This window comes from Pseudophryne corroboree, chromosome 7, assembly GCF_028390025.1.
Source record: "Pseudophryne corroboree isolate aPseCor3 chromosome 7, aPseCor3.hap2, whole genome shotgun sequence".
In the NCBI taxonomy this organism is placed as follows: Eukaryota; Metazoa; Chordata; class Amphibia; order Anura; family Myobatrachidae; genus Pseudophryne; species Pseudophryne corroboree.
The window spans coordinates 113,627,002-113,653,371 of record NC_086450.1 but is presented as its reverse complement, the minus strand read 5'-3'; the positions used below and the strand labels follow the sequence as shown (position 1 = coordinate 113,653,371).

The window sequence follows — 26,370 nt, the reverse complement described above, 5'->3', positions numbered from 1 at the left end:
TAGCATAGCAGAATTGCTAACGAAAGATTAGCAATTCTGCTATTGAGTATTTCCTTGCAGTTTCTGAGTAGCTCCAGACCTACTCCTAGATTGTGATCACCTCAGTCCGTTTAGTTCCTGGTTTGACGTCACAAACACGCCCAGCGTCCGGCCAGCCACTCCACTCCTCCGTTTCTCCAGCCACTCCTGCCTTTTTACCTGGCACGCCTGCAGAGCCGGCCCTAACCAATATGATGCCCTAGGCAAGATTTTGGCTGGTGCCCCCTAGCACCGCCGCTAGTTCTGCAGGAGATGCCTGGTGTGAGTCAGCTGGCAGCGCTGCTAACGTCGGGCGCCTTTTGTTTATGAAAATGCATCTTATTTGAATTACTATGTGGCTAGGATACACAAGCAGCTTCTGCTGATTAAACTGATATGCAGCATGCCTATATACTGTATGTGACTGTGGCTGTATCTGCATACGAAATGCTACATTACAGTGATTTCCAGGAATACACACAGAATATAGGCATGCCGCATATCATTTTAATCAGCAGAAGCTGCTGGTGCCCCTAAGCATACCAAATGCCCTAGGCATTTGCCTAGTTTGCCTATGCCTAAGGCCGGCTCTGCACGCCTGCGTTTTTTTTAGCACAGTCCCTGAAAACGGCCAGTTTCCACACAGAAACACCCACTTCCTGTCAATCACACTACAATCAGCAGAGCGATTGAAAAGCTTTGTTCGCCCGTGAGTAAAATAGCATAGTTTTGTGTAAAATTGCTTAGCGCGTGCGCCCTGCTGTGCATACGCATGTGCATAACTGCCGGATTTTAGCCTATTAGCAATTCTGCTAAAAATAGCAGCGAGCGAACAACTCAGAATGACCACCAATGTGCATTATGTGTGGAAAAAGAATGACACAATGCAACTACAGCAGCTTTTATCTCCTGGCAGTTTTATGCTTTTTTCCAATAAATATGAGCAAGCCATAACATGTCCTTGGAGCTAAACCACTGACTGCCCAAAATTATTTATCTAACACCTGCATTGTTCTATTGGATTGTTTCTGTGTTCTCATCTAATTTCTACAGAATGGAAATCAGTAATTGGATGTAAAATATGTTGCATCTTTGTTCATTTTAGGGTGAATCTGGACTTAACGGTATTCCTGGACGAGATGGACTAGAGGTAGGATTTTAATTCCAAAACAATATGCTTCATGTGGATTATACACAAATAAAAAGATAATAGCAGGATGATACCCTATATACAGTAGCATGGGTGGTGGGGACACTGAGAAGCATCTCACATAAGCTAGTTGAAGCTAACAAAATCTAATCATCCAAAGCCATTTGTAAAGATAAAAAAACAAAATGGGCAGAAGAATTGAGCCAATTAGTGACATCTTACTGTAATTATATTATTGCACACATTGATGGCATGAAACATCTACTGTTTGCACCCATCGATGACCATTCCTGTCGATGGAAATGGCAGATGGGGCTTAGTGAGCCTGCCAGGGGCAAGACTAGTCTCATTGCCCCCAGCACCAAGAAAACAAAAAAACATTAGCGGTGATTCAGACCTGACCGTAGCTGTGCTAAATTTAGCACAGCTACGATCATCCACACTGACAGGTGGGAGGACGCCCAGCACAGGGCTAGTCCGCACCGCATGTCCGGCCCGGCCCCACCGCACAGGTACAAAAGCATCGCACAGTGTCGATGCTTTTGTACTTGAAAAGTAACTCCCAGCCAGTGCAGCTCCTGCGTGCTGGCCGGGAGTTACTCGCCGTTGTGATGATCGCAGTGGCTGCATGTGATGTCACACAGCCGCCCGCCCCCCGCATGGTCCGGCCACGCCTCCGTGCCACCCCCTCCCGCCCAGAGACCGCCTCTGCCTGTCAATCAGGCAGAGGCGATCGCTAGGCAATGACAGCCATCAGCTGTCAGCCATGTGCCGGCGCACTGTGGTGCCGGCGCATGCGCACTTCTGACCTGATCACTGCACTGCGATGAACGTCAGCGTGCGATCAGGTCAGAATGACTCCCATTGTCACTTGACAGAAATTGATGACTGAGAACCACTGGATCTCGGTCATTGATGGCAAAAGCATTGACCATCGGTGGCAAACTGTCAAAAGCTTTTAGCCATAGATGATTCAGGGCCATCCCTAAATTGGTGGCAAAGCAATGCCTAGTTCTGTTAAAAAGCTTTGAAGGACATACATTGTAATAGAATACTTACAGTCACAATTTTCATGTTTCAGATTTGTTCAAGATCTTGAGAATTAGTACTGACAAACAACGTATTAACTCGCACATCAGTTCTGCCTCTTACAGTTGTCTTATTAACTTGTCGAAATTCACTAGATCAGGGGTGAATTTCTCATTAGCACATGAGGCATGAGCCTAGGGGCGCCACTTGCTGGCGATCGGCACTTGGACGCTTGTTTTATTATTGTGAGTCTAAAATTTATCAGTAACTACAAAATATTTCCACTTAACTGTACCGTATGTCATCTTGAGTGGAGTATGGATGGTTAGGACATGCACAGATTGCTACTGTAAGCTGTTCTACTTAGTAAATACTAAATATGTATAAATAGACTTACCATACTAACCCTTTAAACCGGTACACTTGTGATTTACACAGGAACAGAGGCTGCTGACTCCAAGCCTGCATTTCACCTGGTTTAATCAGCCACAGAACCTATGTAATACATGAGCCTCCCAGTTTAAAGGGATGGTATGGTAAGCCTATGCATACATACCTCCCAACTGTCCCGTTTTCGCGGGACAGTCCCGTTTTTTGGGGACTCTCCCGATGTCCCACCCGCGGGCCGCAGTGTCCTGCGGTGGGGGGGCAGTTGGGAGGCTCCTGCATGCGCTGCTCTGCTAAGCATCTATTCAATGGAGACAGGAGTAGAGGGGACATTCCAGCAGCTGACGGAGCGAGGGCATGCCCCCTCACTGACGAAAATGGGGCGTTACTTGCGAACGTGGGTCCTCCCGTGAAGCTACCTTTTCATAGGTCACTCCCCCTTTTTGGGAGCGTGTGTGTCCCTCTTTCATAAAGAGGAAAGTTGGGAGGTATGTGTATATATATATATATATATATATATATATAAAAAAATAAAAATAAAATGTCATTGGTCGTGGCTTGTTTCATTATTACTTTATATCCAAGGGATATAATAAAATTGGGCAACAGGAGTGGCTGTTACTATTATGCCTAGGAAGCCTTGATTCCTAAATCCACCCTTGTAGCAGATGTACTATATGGCTTTTAATGTGTTTACACAAATATATTTATGCCTTATGATTACAATTAGTGCATTAGGTCATGCCATACATTAATTTCACATGCGCAGGTTTTGAATGCATGTTTAGCAGTTTTTCATAAATTGGCACAGACATAGAAGCTTGTGATGCTGCCCAAATGAGCAATCAAAATCAAGTAGACAAACCAAAACAGTGAGCTAATGACCTCCAATGGTACCTGTATGATGTGGTCTGTGAACTTGCATTAGAAACTGACCCATTTACTTTGCAAATTGGAAGATCAGCCTCATTCCAAAACAGTTATTTGCAACTTCCCCTGCATAACCGATCCACCCAAAAAATTCATGGTACATGGATGTGATTTAGGAAGGCTCCAGTAGGGGGCAACCTTACAATTGACGTGTAGTAGTGGATGTGTATACAACAAAATCAAGAACCTTCTACCTTTTAATTACTTAACTGGCTAATATTTTAAAAAAACAAACTAGAAATTGTTTAAAAAAAAACCCCAAAACAATAAAAAACAGGAAGCAGAGGGGCTGAGAGGTCCCTCTGAGAGAGGCAACTGAGAGAAGATCTTCCAGCAGCCGCACAGTGAGCTGCGACCATGTCAGGGTAAGCCTAACCTGGTGTGGTCACTTCTGATGCGACCACACCAGGCAAGTGGCTAATGCACTTTATGAATTACAGCTTCAAAACGGTTTATTTGGAAAATAATTAGCCTGTGTCATGAGAATAGTAAGAGAAACTCAGATAATGTCTAGTGATTGGGGAGGAAAAAATCCAAATAAATAAATAAATAAATAATAATAATAGAGAAATGATTTGACCCCTTATGGAAATACGTGAGGATTCCACATTTTTTGAGACACGAATTTAAACATTCAGCATTATAAAGTATTCTACTATATTTCCAGAATGATTATTATTAATTATAAAAAAAAACTGCATTCGATTAGTCACAATTTAAAAACAAATGCTTGCTGTGTAAATTTTTTAACTTTATTATCTGTCTTACAGGGGAAGCCTGGGTATAAAGGAGAGCAGGTAATGTAGTCACTGCATCTAGATGATATATGCTGTATTATACACTGTGCATGTGATAAATGTGCTTGCTCACTAACCAAGCTCTGCTATCCTTACACACAAATCAAAGGTTGGGCCTGACTCAGAGGCACATACACAACCTTCGCTATTTCCATATTCACATACTGTAGGTGAGAGATTGTTTGCTACTGTGAAAAACCCATGCAGCGCATGCGTTACTCAGAGTGTATGCACAAAGGTGCTATTGCAAATGGGACCAGTGGTATCAGAAATGGAGCGGTAAAGTGGTGAGCGGCAGTGGTGCAAGTAGAAAAAATGTCTTATAGGTACTATGTGAGCGCGCAAAAGGCGTGTGCGCCAAAAATGGGTGTGGCCAAATGCCACATGGGGTGTGGCCAATGAAAATGGGGGCGTGATACACATATGGGGGGAGGGGCAGATACACATATGACCCCAATAGTGCCAGATACACGTTGCCCCACAGTGCCAGATACACGTTGCCCCACAGTGCCAGATATACATTGCCCCACAGTGCCAGATATACATTGCCCCACAGTGCCAGATACACATTGCCTCACAGTGCCAGATACACAAATGCCCCCAGAGTGCCAGATTACATTGCCTCACAGTGCCAGATACACATTGCCCCACAGTGCCAGATACACAAATGCCCCCAGACTGCCAGATATACATTGCCTCACAATGCCAGATACACAAATGCCCCCACTGTGTCAGATATACATTGCCCCCTAGTGCCAGATACAGAAATGCCCCCACAGTGCCAGATATGCCCCCAGTACCAGATCCAGAAATGCCCCCATTGCCAGATACACATGTCCCCCCAGTGCCAGATATGCCCCCAGTGCCAGATACACATGTACCCGCAGTGCCAGATATGCCCCCAGTGCCAGATACACATGTCCCCCCAGTGCCAGATATGCTCCCAGTGCCAGATATGCCCCAGTGCCAAATACACATGCCCCCCCAGTGCCAGATATGCCCGCAGTGCCAGATACACATGTCCCCCCAGTGCCAGATATGGCCCCAATGCAAGGTACACATGCCCCCCCCCCCCACCTTTCCCCTGCTGCTCACCGCTGCTGCTGTCCAGTGGGTGAGGGGAGGAGAGAGCAGAGTGCGCCTCTCCTGCCCCTCAGTGTTCGGCGGCGGTGCGGGTGTCTACCTTCTATTCAGCGCTGATCCGTGAGCCCATCAAAGCTCACGCTACGGCAGCCAATCAGGAGCCTTGGCTGCCGGTCCGCAAGCTTTGATTGGCTCACGGGCCGGCGCTGAATTGAAGGGAGACACTGAGGCGCATGCTGCGGTCTCCTCCCCTCAAGCAGCAGCAGCGGTGAGCAGCAGCAGAAGGAGGGAGGGAGGGAGCGACAGCCCATCGGCTCTGGGTACAGCGTACCCACTGCTAAATTCTTAAGGGCATGCCGTACCCACCCACTTGCACCGCTGGTGAGCGGTGACTGGGAGTGAACGCAAGAAAATTCTTCTCATGTGCGTGTTGTGGGAGTGTCGCGGATGGACTGCTTTCTCAGACGCATTGCAGCTACAATAGAGGCCATGTTCAGACTAATACTTGCACCTATGGCAGGTGCAAGTGTCAGTGATGCATACGATGGTGTGCCGATGGTGGAGTGTGTAGAACCACCAGCAGTGTTACCATGTGCAGGGGCACAGAAAGCGGGCGTCTCAGGACTAGCACAGTCAGGCACACGTTAATGAGCTGGGGGTAGTCTAAACTAGCATCTGCATATTATCACACTTGTGGCTCTGGCAACAGGAGCTACAGCAGGCACAGCACCGCGCATCTCTGAATCAGGCCCATTAACTCTCATCAATCAGGCTGGTTAGGGTAAACAGCTTTACTATTAATATTGTCATTTTTATTAACAAACTTTTTGTGCTGTTCAAAGGAAACACACATTGATTACAACAAAGAAACATACTGTATATTAAAACCATATGAAAGGGTTATGTACTGTATATTGTGATTGTTGCTATTGCTTGTTCCAGGTTTGCAATTTTTATAAATAATTACTGTATAACCAGTGGCGGCTCCAGAGATGAGGCTGCAGTACAGTCCAAAATTCAAATAGGGGAGCCACACCAACTGCCAGTGAGTCTTGTCCAGTGATGTCCACAATTCAGTTGTTGTTTGGGTGCACATGTAAAGCACTCATTTTGCACCCAAACAGACAGGATTTAGCCGCATAAAACAGCTAAACCCTTCTAAGTCCTGCTTTATGCGTCCAAACTCTCAATTGAACGCCCAATGTGCCGATTTTAGCGCACATTTCTTCTCGCACCTCAGAAGGCTGCATGAAGAAATGTCATCCCCGCAGGTACCGGGCATCTAAATAGAGCAATAATTTAATTGATTCATTTTGCGCCCCCTAGTTGTAGCCGTGGGGAAAAAACAATTGAATCGGCCACTAAGAATGCACATTACAAATATAAAAAAATGAATAGTCAGGTGTAGGAGCCCTAAAAGATTGATTGATGTATCAAGCAGTGAAAGAATGGAGAAGTGAACCAGTGGAGAAGATGCCCATAGTAACTAATCTTCATGGAATCATTCTATAAAGTGATAGGTAGCTGCTGATTGGTTGCTATGAGCAACTTCTCCACTGGCCCACTTCTCCACTCTTTTCACTACTTGATACATCAACCCAAACGGAGAATTGCATCAAACCTTACCAGTGTATAAAACTTGACAAGTGGAGAAGTTGTCCATAGCAATCAATCAGCTTAAACCTATCATTTTATAGAATATAGGCCCTCATTCCAAGTTGTTCGCTCGCTAGCTACTTTTAGCAGAAATGCAAACACAAAGCCGCCGCCCTCTGGGAGTGTATTTTAGCATAGCAGAATTGCTAACGAAAGATTAGCAATTCTGCTATTAAGTATTTCCTTGCAGTTTCTGAGTAGCTCCAGACCTACTCCTAGATTGTGATCACCTCAGTCCGTTTAGTTCCTGGTTTGACGTCACAAACACGCCCAGTGTCCGGCCAGCCACTCCTGCATTTTTTAGCACACTCCCTGCAAACGGCCAGTTTCCACCCAGAAACACCCACTTCCTGTCAATCACACTACGATCAGCAGAGCGATTGAAAATCTTTGTTCGCCCGTGAGTAAAATAGCATAGTTTTGTGTAAAATTGCTTAGCGCGTGCGCCCTGCTGTGCATACGCATGCGCAGAACTGCCGGATTTTAGCCTATTAGCAATTCTGCTAAAAATAGCAGCGAGCAAACAACTTGGAATGACCACCTTAGAGCCTAATTCAGACCTGATCACAAAAGCAAAATCTTTCTCTAATGGGCAAAACCATGTGCACTGCAAGTGGGGCAGATATAACATGTGCAGAGAGAGTTAGATTTGGGTGGATTATTTTGTTTCTGTACAGGGTAAATAATACCCACATCTTAAGGCCCGTACACACTGGCCGATATATCGGCCGTTCTCTTGAAGGGGCGATATATCGCGGGACCATCGGCCAGTGTGTACGGCCGATACGTCTGTGAACTCCGTCGTTCACAGACGTATCGCGTCGGCCCCGCTGCACAGCCGACGGCCAATATATCTACCGATATATTGGCGCGTCGCTGTGTGTGTACGGGGCGGTCGGCGACCGCCCGTACACATGCTGCGGCGGCCGGCGGTGATTGACAGCTGAACTGGGCGGGCGTGTGTACACGCCCGCCCAGTTCATGACGTCAGTCCCCGACGGATCGGGCAGTGTGTATGCACAGCACACTGCCCGATCCGTCCATAGATATATCTGCAGATCAATTGATCTGCAGATATATCTTTCTAGTGTGTACCCACCTTAACTCTCTCTGCACATGTTATATCTGCCCCACCTGCACTGCACATGGGCCCACATTCCGCGTTGTTCGCTCGCTAGCTGCTTTTAGCAGCATTGCACACGCTAGGCCGCCGCCCTCTGGTAGTGTATCTTAGCATAGCAGAATTGCGAACGAAAGATTAGCAGAATTGCGAATAGAAAATTCTTAGCAGTTTCTGAGTAGCTCCAGACTTACTCAGCCATTGCGATCAGTTCAGTCAGTTTCGTTCCTGGTTTGACATCACAAACACACCCAGCGTTCGCCCAGACACTCCCCCGTTTCTTCAGACACTCCCGCGTTTTTCCCTGAAACGCCAGCGTTTTTTCGCACACTCCCATAAAACGGCCAGTTTCCGCCCAGAAACACCCACTTCCTGTCAATCACACTCCGATCACCAGAACGATGAAAAATCCTCGTTATGCCGTGAGTAAAATACCTAACTTTTGAGTAAAATAACTAAGCGCATGCGCTCTGCGAACCTTGCGCATGCGCAGTAAGCGACTAATCGCAATATAGCGAAACTCGGCAACGAGCGAACAACTCGGAATGAGGGCCATGGTTTTGCCCATTAGAGAAAAAGTTTGCTGTTGCGATCAGGTCTGAATTAGGCCCTTAGTTGATAAATACTAGGTATGGGAAATCTGTCCATTTATCCACTCTTTAGATGGTTTGATACATTTATGGCCCTCAATTCCGAGTCGTTCGCTCGGTATTTTTCATCGCATCGCAATGAAAATCCGCTTAGTACGCATGCGCAATATTCGCACTGCGACTGCGCCAAGTAATTTAACAATGAAGATAGTATTTTTACTCACGGCTTTTTCATCGCTCCGGCGATCGTAATGTGATTGACAGGAAATGGGTGTTACTGGGCGGAAACACGGCGTTTTATGGGCGTGTGGATGAAAACGCTACCGTTTCCGGAAAAAACGCAGGAGTGGCTGGAGAAACGGGGGAGTGTCTGAGCGAACGCTGGGTGTGTTTGTGACGTCAAACCAGGAACGACAAGCACTGAACTGATCGCACAGGCAGAGTAAGGTTGAAGTTACTCAGAAACTGCAAAGTAGTTTGTAATCGCAATATTGCGATTACATCGGTCGCAATTTTAAGATGCTAAGATTCACTCCCAGTAGGCGTAGGCTTAGCGTGTGTAACTCTGCTAAATTCGCCTTGCGACCGATCAACTCGGAATGAGGGCCTATATTTTTAGGTGGGTTCCTGTACCACCTGAAGTGGGCCTAAGTTTGCATCAAATAAGTACAGTAACAGTTTCATTACTTAATGCCCTCAATTTGAATCGGCCTCAAAACCTGCTTTCTGTGACAGCTGTCTCAGTTTTCCTCATTATAGACATACCAAAGGCGCTTTAAGAGAGGAGGGGGGCCATGTGCAGGCTCCAATTTGGCCCCCTCCTCTCAGGCGGTGCAGTAGACTCTGGCATTGTGCAGGTCTCCGGGACCATGGCACCTATGCCGTGTTTCCGGTATATGGTGGCGGCTACCATTTTCCCAGTGGTTTCTGCAGCTCCGCAGACATCGCCGAGCTGACAGAGTAGTATGTTTAATTACATAGGTGCATGGTGTGCGGTGTGTGGGCCCCCCTGGACTTAGGGGCCCGTGTGCACTGCACATCTTGTGCCCATTATAGGTACGCCAGTGAGACATACCCTTAAACACTAATATAGTTGTGTATACAGTATGTAGCCTATAAAATAGGCAATTAAGGCTAAATACTCATATGAATTCCATGCTTTGCAATCATATGTTTTCCATATAAGAAGGCTGATTAAATATAAATTCTTCAGCATATACTGTATATTGCGTGTTTTCGCACTCCGCATGACCCGGACCAGTGTGTACACAATACAGGCAAGAGAGAGCTGGATGCATTTCAGACACAATTATACATATGTCTGAAGAGGCGGAACTGAACTGTAACAGGGAAAGTCTGTCTCCAGGGTAATATTTACACCTGGTACAGTCCTGGTGAGAGCGCACACTGATGATTATGACAAGTAGCAAACAAAGTGTACAATAAGAAACCTAGGGGGAGATTTATCAAAGTTTGGAGAGCGAAAAAGTACCAACCAGTCAGCTCATGTCATTTTACAGGCTATGATGTAGATTTACAGCATCAAAGCTTGGAGAGAGTTAAAGTACCAACCAACCAGCTTCTAACTGTCATTTTGCAGCCTGAAAAATGACAGAAGCTGATTGGTTGGTAGTTTCTCTCTCTCTCCACTTTATCTTTGTCTAAGCCTTAATAAATCTCCCCCATAGTCTGTCACCTCAGTCACTGAATAAAGCCTTTGATCGGTTCAGGAGACTGACGCCAGGAACCCGACAGTCAGAATCCCGGCAGCGAGCACAGCATGTCCCCTCGTGGGCTTGCTGTTCTCACCACGCTTCAGGCCCGGTGGCAAGACTATTATATTCCCCCTCGGGTGGTGGCATGGAACACCAGCTGAGTGGGAATACCGGGGCATGGGTCGGGATTCTGACCGCTGGCATTTCCCTGGATGTCGGGATTCTGGCATCGGGATCCTGACTGCTGGGATCCCAACAGCCGGTAATTTACCCACATACCCTTTGATCAACAAGAGTTAGGATGGTTACATATCTAATTGACCCCCAGTCTTGCCGATGGTCGGGCAAATTCCCTTCATCCCGGACCTGCAAGATTGCTGCTCCATCCTTCATTAACATGCACCGTGCCGCATACTATATCTTTTGATCCACCGTGCAGCACGGGCAACCAAAAGATCTCGTATGCAGCATGCAGCAGCGCGCGTTCGTACATACAGACTAAACGATGTGCATTATTTGTTGCTCTAATGTGACAAACCAGAGCCGGATAAGGTTGTAGGGGCCCAAGGAGAACTAAGTCATGGGGGCACCCACTAAAAAGTACACACACGCACCCCGAAGCGTTACCTAACTAGATCGGCCACTGACAACATGGACCCGGCAGCAATGGGAAAGCAGGGAGCCAGAAGAGCACACTGACACAGTTGCCACTCAGCTCTTCCATTGTTGCAGCGCCCAGCTCCAGTGCAGTGTCTCGGGGGTTTTGCTGCCACTATCCAGCGAGACTGACTGTAGTAAAGTGCTACTCGGTTTCACAGCTACCAGCGAAACTCGTCATTTACCTGTCTGGTCGACTGTGCAGGCACGCTTGTCCCAGCGGCAAGCGCTCTGTTTGGCCATGGCACTGTTCCCGGAGGTGGTCAGTGGCAGGGCACAGGGGAGACTGCGTCTTGCTGCTGCGGCGTTCTCCGTGGCTCTGGTCTATTGGAACATGTGCTGTGGACGGCACCTTGCTTCAGGTCACCTATCCGGGATCAGCCCAATCCCAGGGAGGTTGTGAGTCAGCTGATTCCTGCAGCCATTCCGGATCGACTTGAGGGCATAAAGCTTCCTGCTTCACAGGACTCTGGTGCCAGTTCCACAGCAGCCTCGGTTCTGAGTTCCACTGCGGAAACCCAGCATTACAAACTTTACTCCAAAAAAACCAGTCCGGTTCCAGTCCAGCTCCGGTCCAGTTCCATTCCAGTCCAGGTCCAGTCCGGTTACGCCCAGTCTGGTTCCAGTTCGGTCCTAGTCCAGCTCCGGTTCGGTTACACTTCAGTCCGGTTGCACTCCAGCTCGATTCCAGTATGGTTACACTCCAGCCCGAATCCAGTGTCATCATTCTAGTACCAGCCCAGTCAGCACTCCAGTCTGGATCCAGTGTCATCATTCTGGTACCAGCTTGGTCAGCATTCCAGTCCGATTCCAGTTGGTCAGACCACCAGTCTAAAGCCAAACCTTTCCCGAACATCTAGACCAGGTAACCCAGGCGGGGGGCTGCAACCATCTCACTGGGTGTAGTGAAGCCCAAAGTTCCTCTCGGGGCTTCCTGGTGAAGACCACCAGTGGGGTAAGACTCCGCACCACTGTTCTGGGTCTCGTCAACCTCCTGGTACTAGTTCTGCCCATATTCCGTAACCACCAAGGGCTAATTCATTCTATGCGAAAGCACTATCTCTGGCCTCCCAGCTTCCAGTTCAACAATACCCAGAGGACCAGCATCTCTGTCACCAGACCGATGATATCCGAAACCAAGAATCAGACAATCGGCAGACGCTGTTAAAGAACAGATTAGCTGCCAAAGAGGCGGGCAAACGGAGAACAACTAAATGCTGTGGTCCTGATTTAATACTGCCAGTGGGCGATTCTGGGGGACTGGGTGTGGGGGCCCATAATGTGTGGGGGCCCCAGGACAACCACCCCTGTCGCCCCTCCTATAATCCGGCCCTGTGACAAACCATGTCGTTAACGTTTAGGAGTGTATCCGACCTTATTCTTTAGACACGATTCTGACAGGTGCTTTTTGGATGAAGCAGAACTGCAAGGGTGGAGGATAGAGGGGTTGTTTATATTTTACAACCATAGGGTCATTGCCTACTCTGTACTGAGCAATTTGGGAATTGTAGTGCTAAAACAGAACTTGCTTAATACATCCAATACAGTAAGGATGCAAGGAACAGTGGCTTCTCAAAGCACTCTATTAGGGTGTAATTCTCATTACATAAACCTCTGAACATGGCCATACTGCTAATCTGGCACTTTTGGCAAATGCCAAAAGGGCTGATGGGCTGGTCCGGCCACACAGAGAGACTGAGATTGGCTAAGCAGCTCAGCCTATTGGAACTCTGCTCAGTTTCCCGGCTCACGTAGACGGGGTAGGCCAAGCAGCTCTGCCTCCCGGTGCACAGACAGGTGTGTGCCATGAGGCCAGGTCCCCGTGACTTGTAGACTGCCCCAGTGACCCGTGACCTGCGGCACAATAATATGATGGGGCTGTTATACAGCCCTAATCTGTCTCTACATCTGAATGTTTCATTTCCTGTTTTCACATGGAGCCTTGGAATATATTATGGTTGTCCTAGCAATCATCTGACACTGTCCACTTTTAGTACTAGAAGTTGGCTCTGTGACAATTTATCTCACTGGAGGAACCCTAGACTGTGATATTGTGGTTTTAATCTTTATTTTTCATTTATTATAATTTATTATTCTTTATTAATTCAAAAGTGCAATAATTAGATACAAATAAGAGAATTACTATTGTTTATTTTTTCCATCTTTTTATTTGAAGGGAGAGAGAGGCGAATGTGGTATTCCTGGTATCAAGGGAGATCGGGTATGTACCAAAACAATGACATTGGTATGGAAAGGTCTATTTGTCACAGGCGGCTTTAGATTTACGTTAACATTTTGATTTTGATATTTTAGGGCCCTGAAGGTCCAGCTGGTGCTAGAGGACTGAGAGGTGTGCAGGTGAGGAAACACTATGGCAACAGAGTCAGACTTGCCCACAGGAGCACAGAGGAAATCTCCAGTGGGAGTCACTTCCTCACCACCCTCCTCTAATGTCAGGTTCCAGAGGATACACTCTAATCACTGTTAGTTACTCTATTAGTGGGCTAGTTATGCAGTGGAGCAGAAACATGGATGAACCTGGGTGCTTGATTTGTTTCTAAAGAAACTACTATCAAAATTAGTATAGCTAATGTTTTCTTGTGTGAAAATAACATTAAAATATAGTATATTGCATGCTAAGAATGTACTTGTAAAAAAAAATAACCAACACTTTAGTCATACCAGTGGTAATGACTTACATAACAACTGTTTTTCCCAGTGGTATGTATTTTGGCAACCGCATGAAATATCAGTGTTTACGATATATATCTTTATAAAGGGGTACAGACCATCCACTGTAGAATTCAAGTTGTCTGTATGCTTTGTCCTCTGTAATGGTTGGTAAGCCTCTGTACCACTACATTCCTCTGGTGTGCCCTTTATGCCCCAGTCAGACACTGTGTGGCAAAGATTGATGGAGAGAATGGCATACATTACAGATGTGTTCTCCTACATCATAGGTCTGCAAACTCGGTCCTCATTACCCCACACAGTGCATGTTTTGCAGGCAAACCAGCAGGTGTACATGTGTATTAATTACTCACAGACACATTCTAAAAGGTCCGCAGGTGGAGTTAATTATTTCACTTGTGATTCTGTGAGGAGACCTGCAAAACATGCACTGTGTGGGGTAATGAGGACCGAGTTTGCAGACCTATGTCCTACATCCTTGCTGCAGTCACATTAAACAGTCCTTCTAGTCGTATCCAGATATAACCGCAGTCGCACACCAAATATAGGCATGCCACATATAATTTTAATCAGCAGAGTCTGCTTGTGGGTCTTAATCACATAGCGATGCAAATAATATGCATTTTGGGGGAATGCACAAAAATACGCTAGACATTAGTAAACGTGTTTGCGACTAAGGAGGTCATTCTGACCCGATCGCACGCTGCAGTTTATCGTAGCAGTGTGATCGGGTCAGAACTGCGCATGTACAGAACTGCGCAACTGCCGAAGGCCGTCGGGTCGCTATGATCGCCTCTGCCTGACTGACAGGCAGAGGTGGTCGCTGGGTGGGGGGCAGACTGGCGGATCGTACAGGGGGCGGCCCGCAGCGGCTGCGTGACGTCACACGCAGCCGCTGCGGGCCGGGGAGCGATGAGTAGCTCCCGGCCAGCACGCTAAAGCTGCACTGGTCGGGAGCTACTCTTGACATGCGGGGGGACGCCCAGCACAGGGCGATGCCTTTGCACTTCCGCGGGAATGGGGGGGGGGAGGCACTGACAAGCAGGGCGGGATAGCCCTGTGCTGGGCGTCCCCCTGCATGTCAGTGTGAATGATCGTAGCTGTGCTAAATTTAGCACAGCTACGATCAACTCGGAATGTCCCCCTAGAAGGGCTGTTTACCGTGACTGCAGCAAGGATGTAGGAGGACACATCTGCATAGTGATGCGAATAAGATGCATTTTTGACAAAAAAAGACGCCAATGTTAGCAGAGCTGGCCGGGAATTGTCGTCTCTCTCACCCCAGGCATCTCGCAGTGCATAGCGTATTGTGGTTAGCTGTAAAAGGACACATCTGTACATCCAGTGGTCACACTGAAGTAGACATTTAAAAGTTCTTAACAGTTACCCATTCCTTATATATTGAAGCATCTATATTGTGGTCTTAAAACAATATTAATGAGAATATAATCTATGAATTCATAAGGCCTATTCATGTAATTGCTTACTCAATTTATTGGCTCTCAGAATGGATGCTTCTAATTTAATTTACTTGTAGGGTATGGGGATGAATTGTAATAGTATACTATATACTGTAAGACACTGCATAGTCAGGGCTAATTGTATCACCTATGCCTGGGCACCCCCTTAAAAAATACTTTTTTTTGTGTGTACGAAATAAAAAACACCTTACCTATGTGGTGGTTTCTCTGCAAGACAGTGTTGGAATGTTCTTGTTCCACAAGTGGCACAAAATCACATGATCTGGAAGATGCCTGTTTGAGTAGGAATATAACCAATGTCATTATTAGATGACAAATTGAGATGCAAATTGGAGGTAGTGCCTCAGTGAAGACCCACTGGCTTCTAGTGCCCAACTGCTGTTGGCAGGCGTTACACAGAGGCAGCATGGAGCGTATCTCTAACAATGCCCTGGGCAAAAGTCCTGACAGCCTCCCCCTAGAGCTGCCCCAGGCCATAGCTACAAAATAATGGGTGGCAAAGGTATGACTAGAGGATGGGATGTGGCATAAAATGCTAAGGATGGTGTCTACAGTTTCATTTATATAAGGAAGAATGAAATGACAGCAGATCTTAGAAATAACGTTGTAACTTTCCACTGTATTCTCAAGTTTTTAATTGTTTTATATGTGTCAGAAGATGGTTTGTATGACAAAACCAAAAATATCCAAACTGTAACATATTTAAATTTTAATAGGGTATCCAAGGACCTCCAGGAGATCAGGGCCCTGAAGGATTTCAAGGACAAAAGGTAAGGAATTAAAAATAAACACATAGTTCCTAAAGAAAACATAAACGTGTGTGTGTGTGTGTGTGTGTGTGTGTGTGTGTGTGTGTGTGTGCGTGTGTTCAGCTACCACACTGGGAAGGGAAGCGGTACAGTATAATAACCACACCATACATCTGCCAGAAATATCACTTCAACCTCATTGTAAACCTGAGCAAGTGTTTTGCTGTTTCACAAATGATCATACCTAGATGCAGTTTGGTTACATCATGCACATAGGGGGCTCATACTGTGTCAGGCAAATGGCGAGTATTAGCATGATGGGAACTTTTGCGTTCTCCATAGTAGTCTGACAGATCTTTGCCAGATCTGTCTTTCCGTGAAATGGGCATTTCGGGGTGGTAACTGGGCAGCAAAAATGCGATTGCACATAACTGTTCTGACTTGTGGGAGTGTCAGGGGCATGTAGCCAAGGCCATAACTATCTGTGTGCCAATGGGGCTTTGCCCACAGCGCATATGCACTGTGGGCGCACCATCTGGCAGCCTCACACGCACGGCCACTCTCTCAAGTATCAGTCACCGCCTCCCGCTGCTGATGCGCCGCTGACCAGTTTGTGCTGTGCGCTCAGCACCTCTGCTGCTGAGCAGCGAGCACACCCACAATACAAGTTGCAGGCAGCGTCTCTAGAGATACTCACTACTGCCTCCCGCCGCTGCCCAGTGGTGGAACTACTAATGGTGCATTGCACCAATGCCCGACAGAGTGAAGGGGCCCACAGTTGCCAACGGTATTACAATGAGTCCCAATGACTCATTGTAATGCCGCCGCCAGCACTGTGCCCACTGCCAGTGCTCCAGAGTCTCTATGCAGCACAGACGATAACGGGTACGGAAAGCACAGTCAGTCAATATTTGCCTGTTGGGTCCCGGCCAGAGCGGGAGGAGGGGTCGCTCTAGGCCCGCCATCAAGGGGGGACGGTGGGGACTCCAGTCCTTGACTGAGAGGGGGCCCGGGTGGCAGCAATGAGGATCGCGGGGACAAGCCAGCTGCCTGCGCACCGGCAGGTCAGGCAGCCACAGAGGCACAATGAGCAGCAGTGTGTATTCTTTCTACTGAGCCGGCCGTGAGCAAATTGGAGGTCATGGACCGACAGCCAATCAGGAGCTGCCAGCTCCTAATTGGGTGCCAGTCCGTAAGCTCCGATTGGCTCACGGCCCCACCGGTGAACCAGTTGTTGGAACACCTGAGGGTGAAGCCCCATTCCCCCGGATGGAGGTCGTGCCTGCTGAGGAAGTCCGCTTCCCAGTTGTCCACTCCTGGGATGAATATGGCTGAGATGGGACTTGCATTATCTTCCACCCAGAGGAGTATCCCTGACACCTCTCACATTGTGGCCCTGCATCTTGTTCCTCCCTGTCGGTTGTTGTATGCCACCACCGTTGCATTGTCCAACTGCACCTGGATGGCTTGATTCCGAAGGAGATAGGCTTGCAGAAGAGCATTGTAAATTACCCTGAGTTCCAGGACATTTATGGGAAGGGCAGATTCCTGACTCAACACTTCCCCTGGAACTGGGCCCCCTCGGTCACAGCACCCCAACCGCTAAGACTGGCATTCGTTGTCAGTAGGGTTCAAGACTGGGTGCTGAAAGATCGACCCTCCACAAGGTGAGAGATTTGTAGCCACCATAACAGGGATATCTGTGCTTTTGGTGAAAGAGTTATACTCTGGTGCATGTGCAGGTGACAACCTGACCACTTGTCCAGCAGATCCAGCTGGAACGGATGCGCATGAAACCTGCCGTACTGTATTGCCTCGTAGGAGGCTACCATCTTTCCCAGCAATCGAATGCAAAGATGAATGGAGATTTTGCAGAGTCTGAGCACCGAGCGGATCATAGCCTGGATAGTCAAGGCCTTGTCCATCGGAAGGAATACCTTCTGAGACACCGTGTCCAGGATCATTCCCAGGAACCGAATCCTCTTATATGGTTCCAGGTGAGACTTCTGGAAATTTAGGCTATAGTCGTAGTCCGTAAGCAGGAGAGTGGTCAAATCAATGCTGTGTAGCAACTTTTACTGGACATTGCCTTTATCAGGAGATCATCCAAGTATGGGACTATGTTGACTCCCATCTTGCGTAATTGCAGCGTCATCTCCGCCATGACTTTGGTGAATACCTTTGGAGCTGTGGAGAGACCAAAGGGTAAAGGTCTGGAACTGGAAGTGGTGATCCAGAACAGGGAACCGAAGGTGGCCTTATTGGGATATGAAGTAGTGATGTGCACCGGACATTTTTCGGGTTTTGTGTTTTGGTTTCGGATTCGGTTCCGCGGCCGTGTTTTGGATTCGGACGCGTTTTGGCAAAACCTCCCTGAAAATTTTTTGTCGGATTCGGGTGTGTTTTGGATTTGGGTGTTTTTTTACAAAAACCCCTCAAAAACAGCTTAAATCATAGAATTTGGGGGTCATTTTGATCCCATAGTATTATTAACCTCAATAACTATAATTTCCACTAATTTTCAGTCTATTCTGAACACCTCACACCTCACAATATTATTTTTAATCCTAAAATTTGCACCGAGGTCGCTGGATGACTAAGCTAAGCGACCCAAGTGGCCGACACAAACACCTGGCCCATCTAGGAGTGGCACTGCAGTGTCAGGCAGGATGGCACTTCAAAAAAATAGTCCCCAAACAGCACATGATGCAAAGAAAAAAAGAAGTGCACCAAGTTCGCTGGATGGCTAAGCTAAGCGACACAAGTGGCCGACACAAACACCTGGCCCATCTAGGAGTGGCACTGCAGTGTCAGGCAGGATGGCACTTCAAAAAATAGTCCCCAAACAGCACATGATGCAAAGAAAAATGAAAGAAAAAAGAGGTGCAAGATGGAACTGTCCTTGGGCCCTCCCACCCACCCTTATGTTGTATAAACAGGACATGCACACTTTAACAAACCCATCATTTCAGCGACAGGGTCTGCCACACAGCTGTGACTGAAATGACTGGTTGGTTTGGGCCCCCACCAAAAAAGAAGCAATCAATTTCTCCTTGCACAAACTGGCAAGATATCCACCTCCTCCTCATCGTCCGATTCCTCACCCCTTTCACTGTGTACATCCCCCTCCTCACAGATTATTAATTCGTCCCCACTGGAATCCACCATCTCAGGTCCCTGTGTACTTTCTGGAGGCAATTGCTGGTGAATGTCTCCACGGAGGAATTGATTATAATTCATTTTGATGAACATCATCTTCTCCACATTTTCTGGAAGTAACATCGTATGCCGATTGCTGACAAGGTGAGCGGCTGCACTAAACACTCTTTCAGAGTACACACTGGAGGGTGGGCAACTTAGGTAAAATAAAGCCAGTTTCTGCAAGGGCCTCCAAATTGCCTCTTTTTCCTGCCAGTATACGTACGAACTGTCTGATGTGCCTACTTGGATACGGTCACTCATATAATCCTCCGCCATTCTTTCAATGGGGAGTGAATCATATGCAGTGACAGTAGACGACATGTCAGTAATCGTTGGCAGGTCCTTCAGTCCGGACCAGATGTCAGCACTCGCTCCAGACTGCCCTGCATCACCGCCAGCGGGTGGGCTCGGAATTCTTAGCCTTTTCCTCGCACCCCCAGTTGCGGGAGAATGTGAAGGAGGAGCTGTTGACGGGTCACGTTCCGCTTGACTTGACAATTTTCTCACCAGCAGGTCTTTGAACCTCTGCAGACTTGTGTCTGCCGGAAATAGAGATACAATGTAGGTTTTAAATCTAGGATCGAGCACGGTGGCCAAAATGTAGTGCTCTGATTTAAACAGATTGACCACCCGTGAATCCTGGTTAAGCGAATTAAGGGCTCCATCCACAAGTCCCACATGCCTAGCGGAATCGCTCTGTTTTAGCTCCTCCTTCAATGTCTCCAGCTTCTTCTTCAAAAGCCAGATGAGGGGAATGACCTGACTCAGGCTGGCAGTGTCTGAACTGACTTCACGTGTGGCAAGTTCAAAGGGTTGCAAACCTTGCACAACGTTGAAATCATTCTCCACTGCGCTTGAGTCAGGTGCATTCCCCCTCCTTTGCCTATATCGTAGGCAGATGAATAGGCTTGAATGGCCTTTTGCTGCTCCTCCATCCTCTGAAGCATATAGAGGGTTGAATTCCACCTCGTTACCACCTCTTGCTTCAAATGATGGCAGGGCAGGTTCAGGACTGTTTGCTGGTGCTCCAGTCTTCGGCACGCGGTGGCTGAATGCCGAAAGTGGCCCGCAATTCTTCGGGCCACCGACAGCATCTCTTGCACGCCCCTGTTGTTTTTTAAATAATTCTGCACCACCAAATTCAATGTATGTGCAAAATATAGGATGTGCTGGAATTTGCCCAGATGTAATGCACGCACAATATTGCTGGCATTGTCCGATGTCACAAATCCCCAGGAGAGTCCATTTGGGGTAAGCCATTCTGCGATGATGTTCCTCAGTTTCCGCAAGAGGTTGTCAGCTGTGTGCCTCTTCTGGAAAGCGGTGATACAAAGCGTAGCCTGCCTAGGAACGAGTTGGCATTTGCGAGATGCTGCTACTGGTGCCGCCGCTGCTGTTCTTGCTGCGGGAGGCAATACATCTACCCAGTGGGCTGTCACAGTCATATAGTCCTGAGTCTGCCCTGCTCCACTTGTCCACATGTCCGTGGTTAAGTGGACATTGGGTACAACTGCATTTTTTAGGACACTGGTGACTCTTTTTCTAAGGTCTGTGTACATTTTCGGTATCGCCTGCCTAGAGAAATGGAACCTAGATGGTATTTGGTACCGGGGACACAGTATCTCAATCAAGTCTGTAGTTGCCTGTGAATTAACGGTGGATACCGGAAACACGTTTCTCACCACCCAGGCTGCCAAGGCCTGAGTTATCCGCTTTGCAGCAGGATGACTGCTGTGATATTTCATCTTCCTCGCAAAGGACTGTTGGACAGTCAATTGCTTACTGGAAGTAGTACAAGTGGTCTTCCGACTTCCCCTCTGGGATGACGATCGACTCCCAGCAGCAACAACAGCAGCGCCAGCAGCAGTAGGCGTTACACTCAAGGATGCATCGGAGGAATCCCAGGCAGGAGAGGACTCGTCAGACTTGCCAGTGACATGGCCTGCAGGACTATTGGCTTTCCTGTGTAAGGAGGAAATTGACAGTTGGTGGTGTGGTTTGCAGGAGCTTGGTTACAAGAGGAAGGGATTTAGTGGTCAGTGGACTGCTTCCTCTGTTATCCAAAGTTTTTGAACTTGTCACTGACTTATGATGAATGCGCTGCAGGTGACGTATAAGGGAGGAAGTTCCGAGGTGGTTAACGTCCTTACCCCTACTTATTACAGCTTGCCAAAGGCAACACATGGCTTGACACCTGTTGCCCGCATTTGTGTTAAAATAATTCCACACCGAAGAGGTGATTTTTTTTTGTAATTTGACCAGGCATGTCAATGGCCATATTCGTCCCACGGAAAACAGGTGTCTCCCCGGGTGCCTGACTTAAACAAACCACCTCACCTTCAGAATCCTCCTTGTCAATTTCCTCCTCAGCGCCAGCAACACCCATATCCTCATCCTGGTGTACTTCAACAGTGACATATTCAATTTGACTATCAGGAACTGGACTGCGGGTGCTTCTTCCAGCACTTGCAGGGGGCGTGCAAATGGTGGAAGGCGCCACCTCTTCCCGTCCAGTGTTGGGAAGGTCAGGCATCGCAGCCGACACAATTGGACTCTCCTTGGGGATTTGTGATTTAGAAGAACGCACAGTTCTTTGCTGTGCTTTTGCCAGCTAAAGTCTTTTAATTTTTCTAGCAAGAGGATGAGTGCTTCCATCCTCATGTGAAGCTGAACCACTAGCCATGAACATAGGCCAGGGCCTCAGCCGTTCCTTGCCACTCCGTGTCGTAAATGGCATATTGGCAAGTTTACGCTTCTCCTCAGACGCTTTTAATTTTGATTTTTGGGTCATTTTACTGAACTTTTGTGTTTTGGATTTTACATGCTCTCTACTATGACATTGGGCATCGGCCTTGGCAGACGACGTTGATGGCATTTCATCGTCTCGGCCATGACTAGTGGCAGCAGCTTCAGCAAGAGGTGGAAGTGGATCTTGATCTTTACCTATTTTACCCTCCACATTTTTGTTCTCCATTTTTTAATGTGTGGAATTATATGCCTGTATCAATAGCAATGGCCTACTACTATATATACTGCGCACAACTGAAATGCACCACAGGTATGGATGGATAGTATACTTGACGACACAGAGGTAGGTAGAGCAGTGGCCTACTGTACCGTACTGCTATATATTATATACTGGTGGTCAGCAAACTGTGCAAAACTGAAATGCACCACAGGTATGGATGGATAGTATACTTGACGACACAGAGGTAGGTAGAGCAGTGGCCTACTGTACCGTTCTGCTATATAGTATATACTGGTGGTCAGCAAACTGTGCAAAACTTAAATGCACCACAGGTATGGATGCATAGTATACTTGACGACACAGAGGTAGGTAGAGCAGTGGCCTACTGTACCGTACTGCTATATATTATATACTGGTGGACAGCAAACTGTGCAAAACTTAAATGCACCACAGGTATGGATGGATAGTATACTTGACGACACAGAGGTAGGTAAAGCAGTGGCCTACTGTACGTACTGCTATATATTATATACTGGTGGTCAGCAAACTGTGCAAAACTTAAATGCACCACTGGTATGGATGGATAGTATACTTGACGACACAGAGGTAGGTAGAGCAGTGGCCTACTGTACCGTACTGCTATATATTATATACTGGTGGTCAGCAAACTGTGCAAAACTGAAATGCACCACAGGTATGGATGGATAGTATACTTGACGACACAGAGGTAGGTAGAGCAGTGGCCTACTGTACCGTACTGCTATATATTTTATACTGGTGTTCAGCAAACTGTGCAAAACTGAAATGCACCACAGGTATGGATGGATAGTATACTTGACGACACAGAGGTAGATAGAGCAGTGGCCTACTGTACCGTTCTGCTATATAGTATATACTGGTGGTCAGCAAACTGTGCAAAACTTAAATGCACCACAGGTATGGATGGATAGTATACTTGACGACACAGAGGTAGGTAGAGCAGTGGCCTACTGTACCGTACTGCTATATATTATATACTGGTGGACAGCAAACTGTGCAAAACTTAAATGCACCACAGGTATGGATGGATAGTATACTTGACGACACAGAGGTAGGTAGAGCAGTGGCCTACTGTACCGTACTGCTATATATTATATACTGGTGGTCAGCAAACTGTGCAAAACTTAAATGCACCACTGGTATGGATGGATAGTATACTTGACGACACAGAGGTAGGTAGAGCAGTGGCCTACTGTACCGTACTGCTATATATTATATACTGGTGGTCAGAAAACTGTGCAAAACTGAAATGCACCACAGGTATGGATGGATGGTATACTTGACGACACAGAGGTAGGTAGAGCAGTGGCCTTCTGTACCGTACTCCTATATATTATATACTGGTGGTCAGCAAAATTATGCACTGTACTCCTACTATATACTACAATGCAGCACAGATATGGAGCGTTTTCAGGCAGAGAACGTATAATACTGGTGGTCACTGGTCAGCAAAACTCTGCACTGTTCTCCTCCTATATAATACTGCTGGTCCCCAGTCCCCACAATAAAGCAGTGTGAGCACAGATATATGCAGCACACTGAGCACAGATATGGAGCGTTTTTCAGGCAGAGAACGTATAATACTGGTGGTCACTGGTCAGCAAAACTCTGCACTGTACTCCTCCTATATAATACTGCTGGTCCCCAGTCCCCACAATAAAGCAGTGTGAGCACAGATATATGCAGCACACTGAGCACAGATATGGAGCGTTTTTCAGGCAGACAACGTATACTGGTGGTCACTGGTCAGCAAAACTCTGCACTGTACTCCTCCTATATAATACTGCTGGTCCCCAGTCCCCACAATAAAGCAGTGTGAGCACAGATATATGCAGCACACTGAGCACAGATATGGAGCGTTTTTCAGTCAGACAACGTATACTGGTGGTCACTGGTCAGCAAAACTCTGCACTGTACTCCTCCTATATAATACTGCTGGTTCCCAGTCCCCACAATAAAGCAATGTGAGCACAGACATATGCAGCACACTGAGCACAGATATGGAGCGTTTTTCAGGCAGACAACGTATAATACTGGTGGTCACTGGTCAGCAAAACTCTGCACTGTACTCCTCCTATAATACTGCTGGTCCCCAGAATAAAGATATGCAGCCCCCTGAAACAAAGTGAGAGGACACCAGCCACGTCCTCTCACTATCATTTCCAATGCACGAGTGAAAAATGGCGGCGACGCGCAGCTCCTTATATAGAATCCGAATCTCGCGAGAATCCGACAGCGGGATGATGATGTTCGGGCGCGCTCGGGTTAACCGAGCCATACGGACCCGTGTAAAATGGGTGAAGTTCGGGAGGGTTCGGATTCCGAGGAACCGAACCCGCTCATCTCTAATATGAAGGTATGCAGCCTTGATATCCAGAGATACCAGGAACTTCCCCTCCTCCAGACCGGAGATCACGGCCAGTAGGGATTCCGTCTTGAATTTGAACACGCAAAGATACAGGTTCAGGGATTTGAGGTTCAAAATCGGCCGTACCGAGCCGTCCAGCTTCGGAACCACAAAGAGACTTGAGTAAAATCCTTTTGTTTGCAGCGGAGAAGATACTGGAACAATAACTCCTGTGAAAAGCAGTTTTTGAATGGCTTTTTGCAAGGTAACTCTTGCTACAGGTGAAGCTGGTAAGGCCGACTTGAAGAATCTGAGAGGAAGTCGTTCTTGAAATTCCAGTCGGTATTCTTGGGATATGAGCTTCCTCACTTAAGGATCGTGGCAGGACTTTCCACATATGGGCGTAGTGCTGAAGGCGAGCACCTACCTGGAAGTTGCCTTGCTGCTGGGGCCAACCGTCCCGCGGAGGGCTTTGCCGATGAGGATCCGGAGGCCTAGTCCAGAGCTCCAGCAGCTGCTGGTTTAAGGGACTTACCTTGAGTTCCTTTAGCAGCATTGGACGCACCTCTGGTTCTGCCTCTGAATTTTGCCACATGAAAGGACTGCAGAGAGGGTCCAGGGTATGGACGTCTAGTAGGAGGTGCAGCAGACGGCAGATAGGTAGACTTACCTGCCGTCGCCTGAGATATCCACTTTAGTTCTTCTCCAAACAAGGCATCCCCTGTATAAGGAAGGTTCTCAACACCCCTTTTGGAATCAGCATCTGCTGACCATTGTCGCAGCCACAGGGCTCTGCGAGCCGAGACCACCATAGCCATGGCACGGCCATTAATGAGACATAATTCCTTAACTGCCTCACTTATAAAGTTTGCAGCATCTTGGATATGCTGCAGAAGTGTAATGATCTCATCCTGAGGTAGGGAGTCGAACCCATTTATTATATTATCGGACCATTTAACAATTACCCTAGAAATCCAGCCGCAAGCAATAGTGGGGCGTTTGGCTACGCCCACTGCAGTGTAAATTGATTTGAGCGTAGTCTCAATTTTGCGGTCAGCTGGGTCCTTGAGGGAGATAGCCCCAGGTACAGGCAGTACGATTTTACGTGACAGCCTGGATACTGAAGTATCCACGGACGGTGGGTTTTCTCAAAATTTCCTATCCTCAGCAGGAAGGGGAAATGAATTTAGTAACCATAAAGGAGTAATACATTTCTTATAAGGATACCCCCAAGCCTCTTTGGAAAGGGAGTTTAATTCTTTTGAGATAGGGAAGGTGACAGAGGATTTTGGTTTCACATTAAAAAATAATTCCTCTTCTAGTTATGTTTTCTTATCCTGTATGTTGAGGGCTTCTCTAATAGCAAAAATCAGGGCCTCAACCCCCGGGGACAGAGCATTGTCATCTTTCACCTCCAGTTCTCAAGTTCTCCCTCATCTAACTCTGGTATTTCAGTATCAGAGTCAGACTGAAGCACCTGTGGGAGTGCGCGTTTATGAGAGACAACCAGAGGGGGCTGAATAGCTTGTCTGTGGTCAGCAGTCTTAACCAAGAAATTATCTAGACTGTTTTAGGGTCTGCTTTTCTTGCTTTGCAGCAGCTAACTCTGAATATATATTAGTAATTATTTTTTTAAATGACTCTAACCATTCTGGTTCCTGCTAGGCACTACCTTGTGAAGGCAGAGAATACTGGGTACATAGTGGAGACCCTTGTGAAGAGGGTGTAAACTTGGTGTTGCAAGAGGGACACACATACTTTT

At 47.2% G+C, this 26,370-nt stretch overlaps 1 protein-coding gene across 1 annotated transcript in view; it reads left to right on the top strand.

Annotated features, from left to right (window-relative positions):
- Positions 1–26,370, top strand: part of COL28A1 (collagen type XXVIII alpha 1 chain) — a 142,661-nt gene that overhangs the window by 26,649 nt on the left and 89,642 nt on the right. The window contains exons 6-10 of the mRNA XM_063933569.1: positions 1,124–1,168; positions 4,285–4,311; positions 13,309–13,353; positions 13,446–13,490; positions 16,021–16,074. Coding sequence (XP_063789639.1) covers positions 1,124–1,168; positions 4,285–4,311; positions 13,309–13,353; positions 13,446–13,490; positions 16,021–16,074 — 216 coding nt within the window. The remainder of the gene's footprint in view (positions 1–1,123; positions 1,169–4,284; positions 4,312–13,308; positions 13,354–13,445; positions 13,491–16,020; positions 16,075–26,370) is intronic.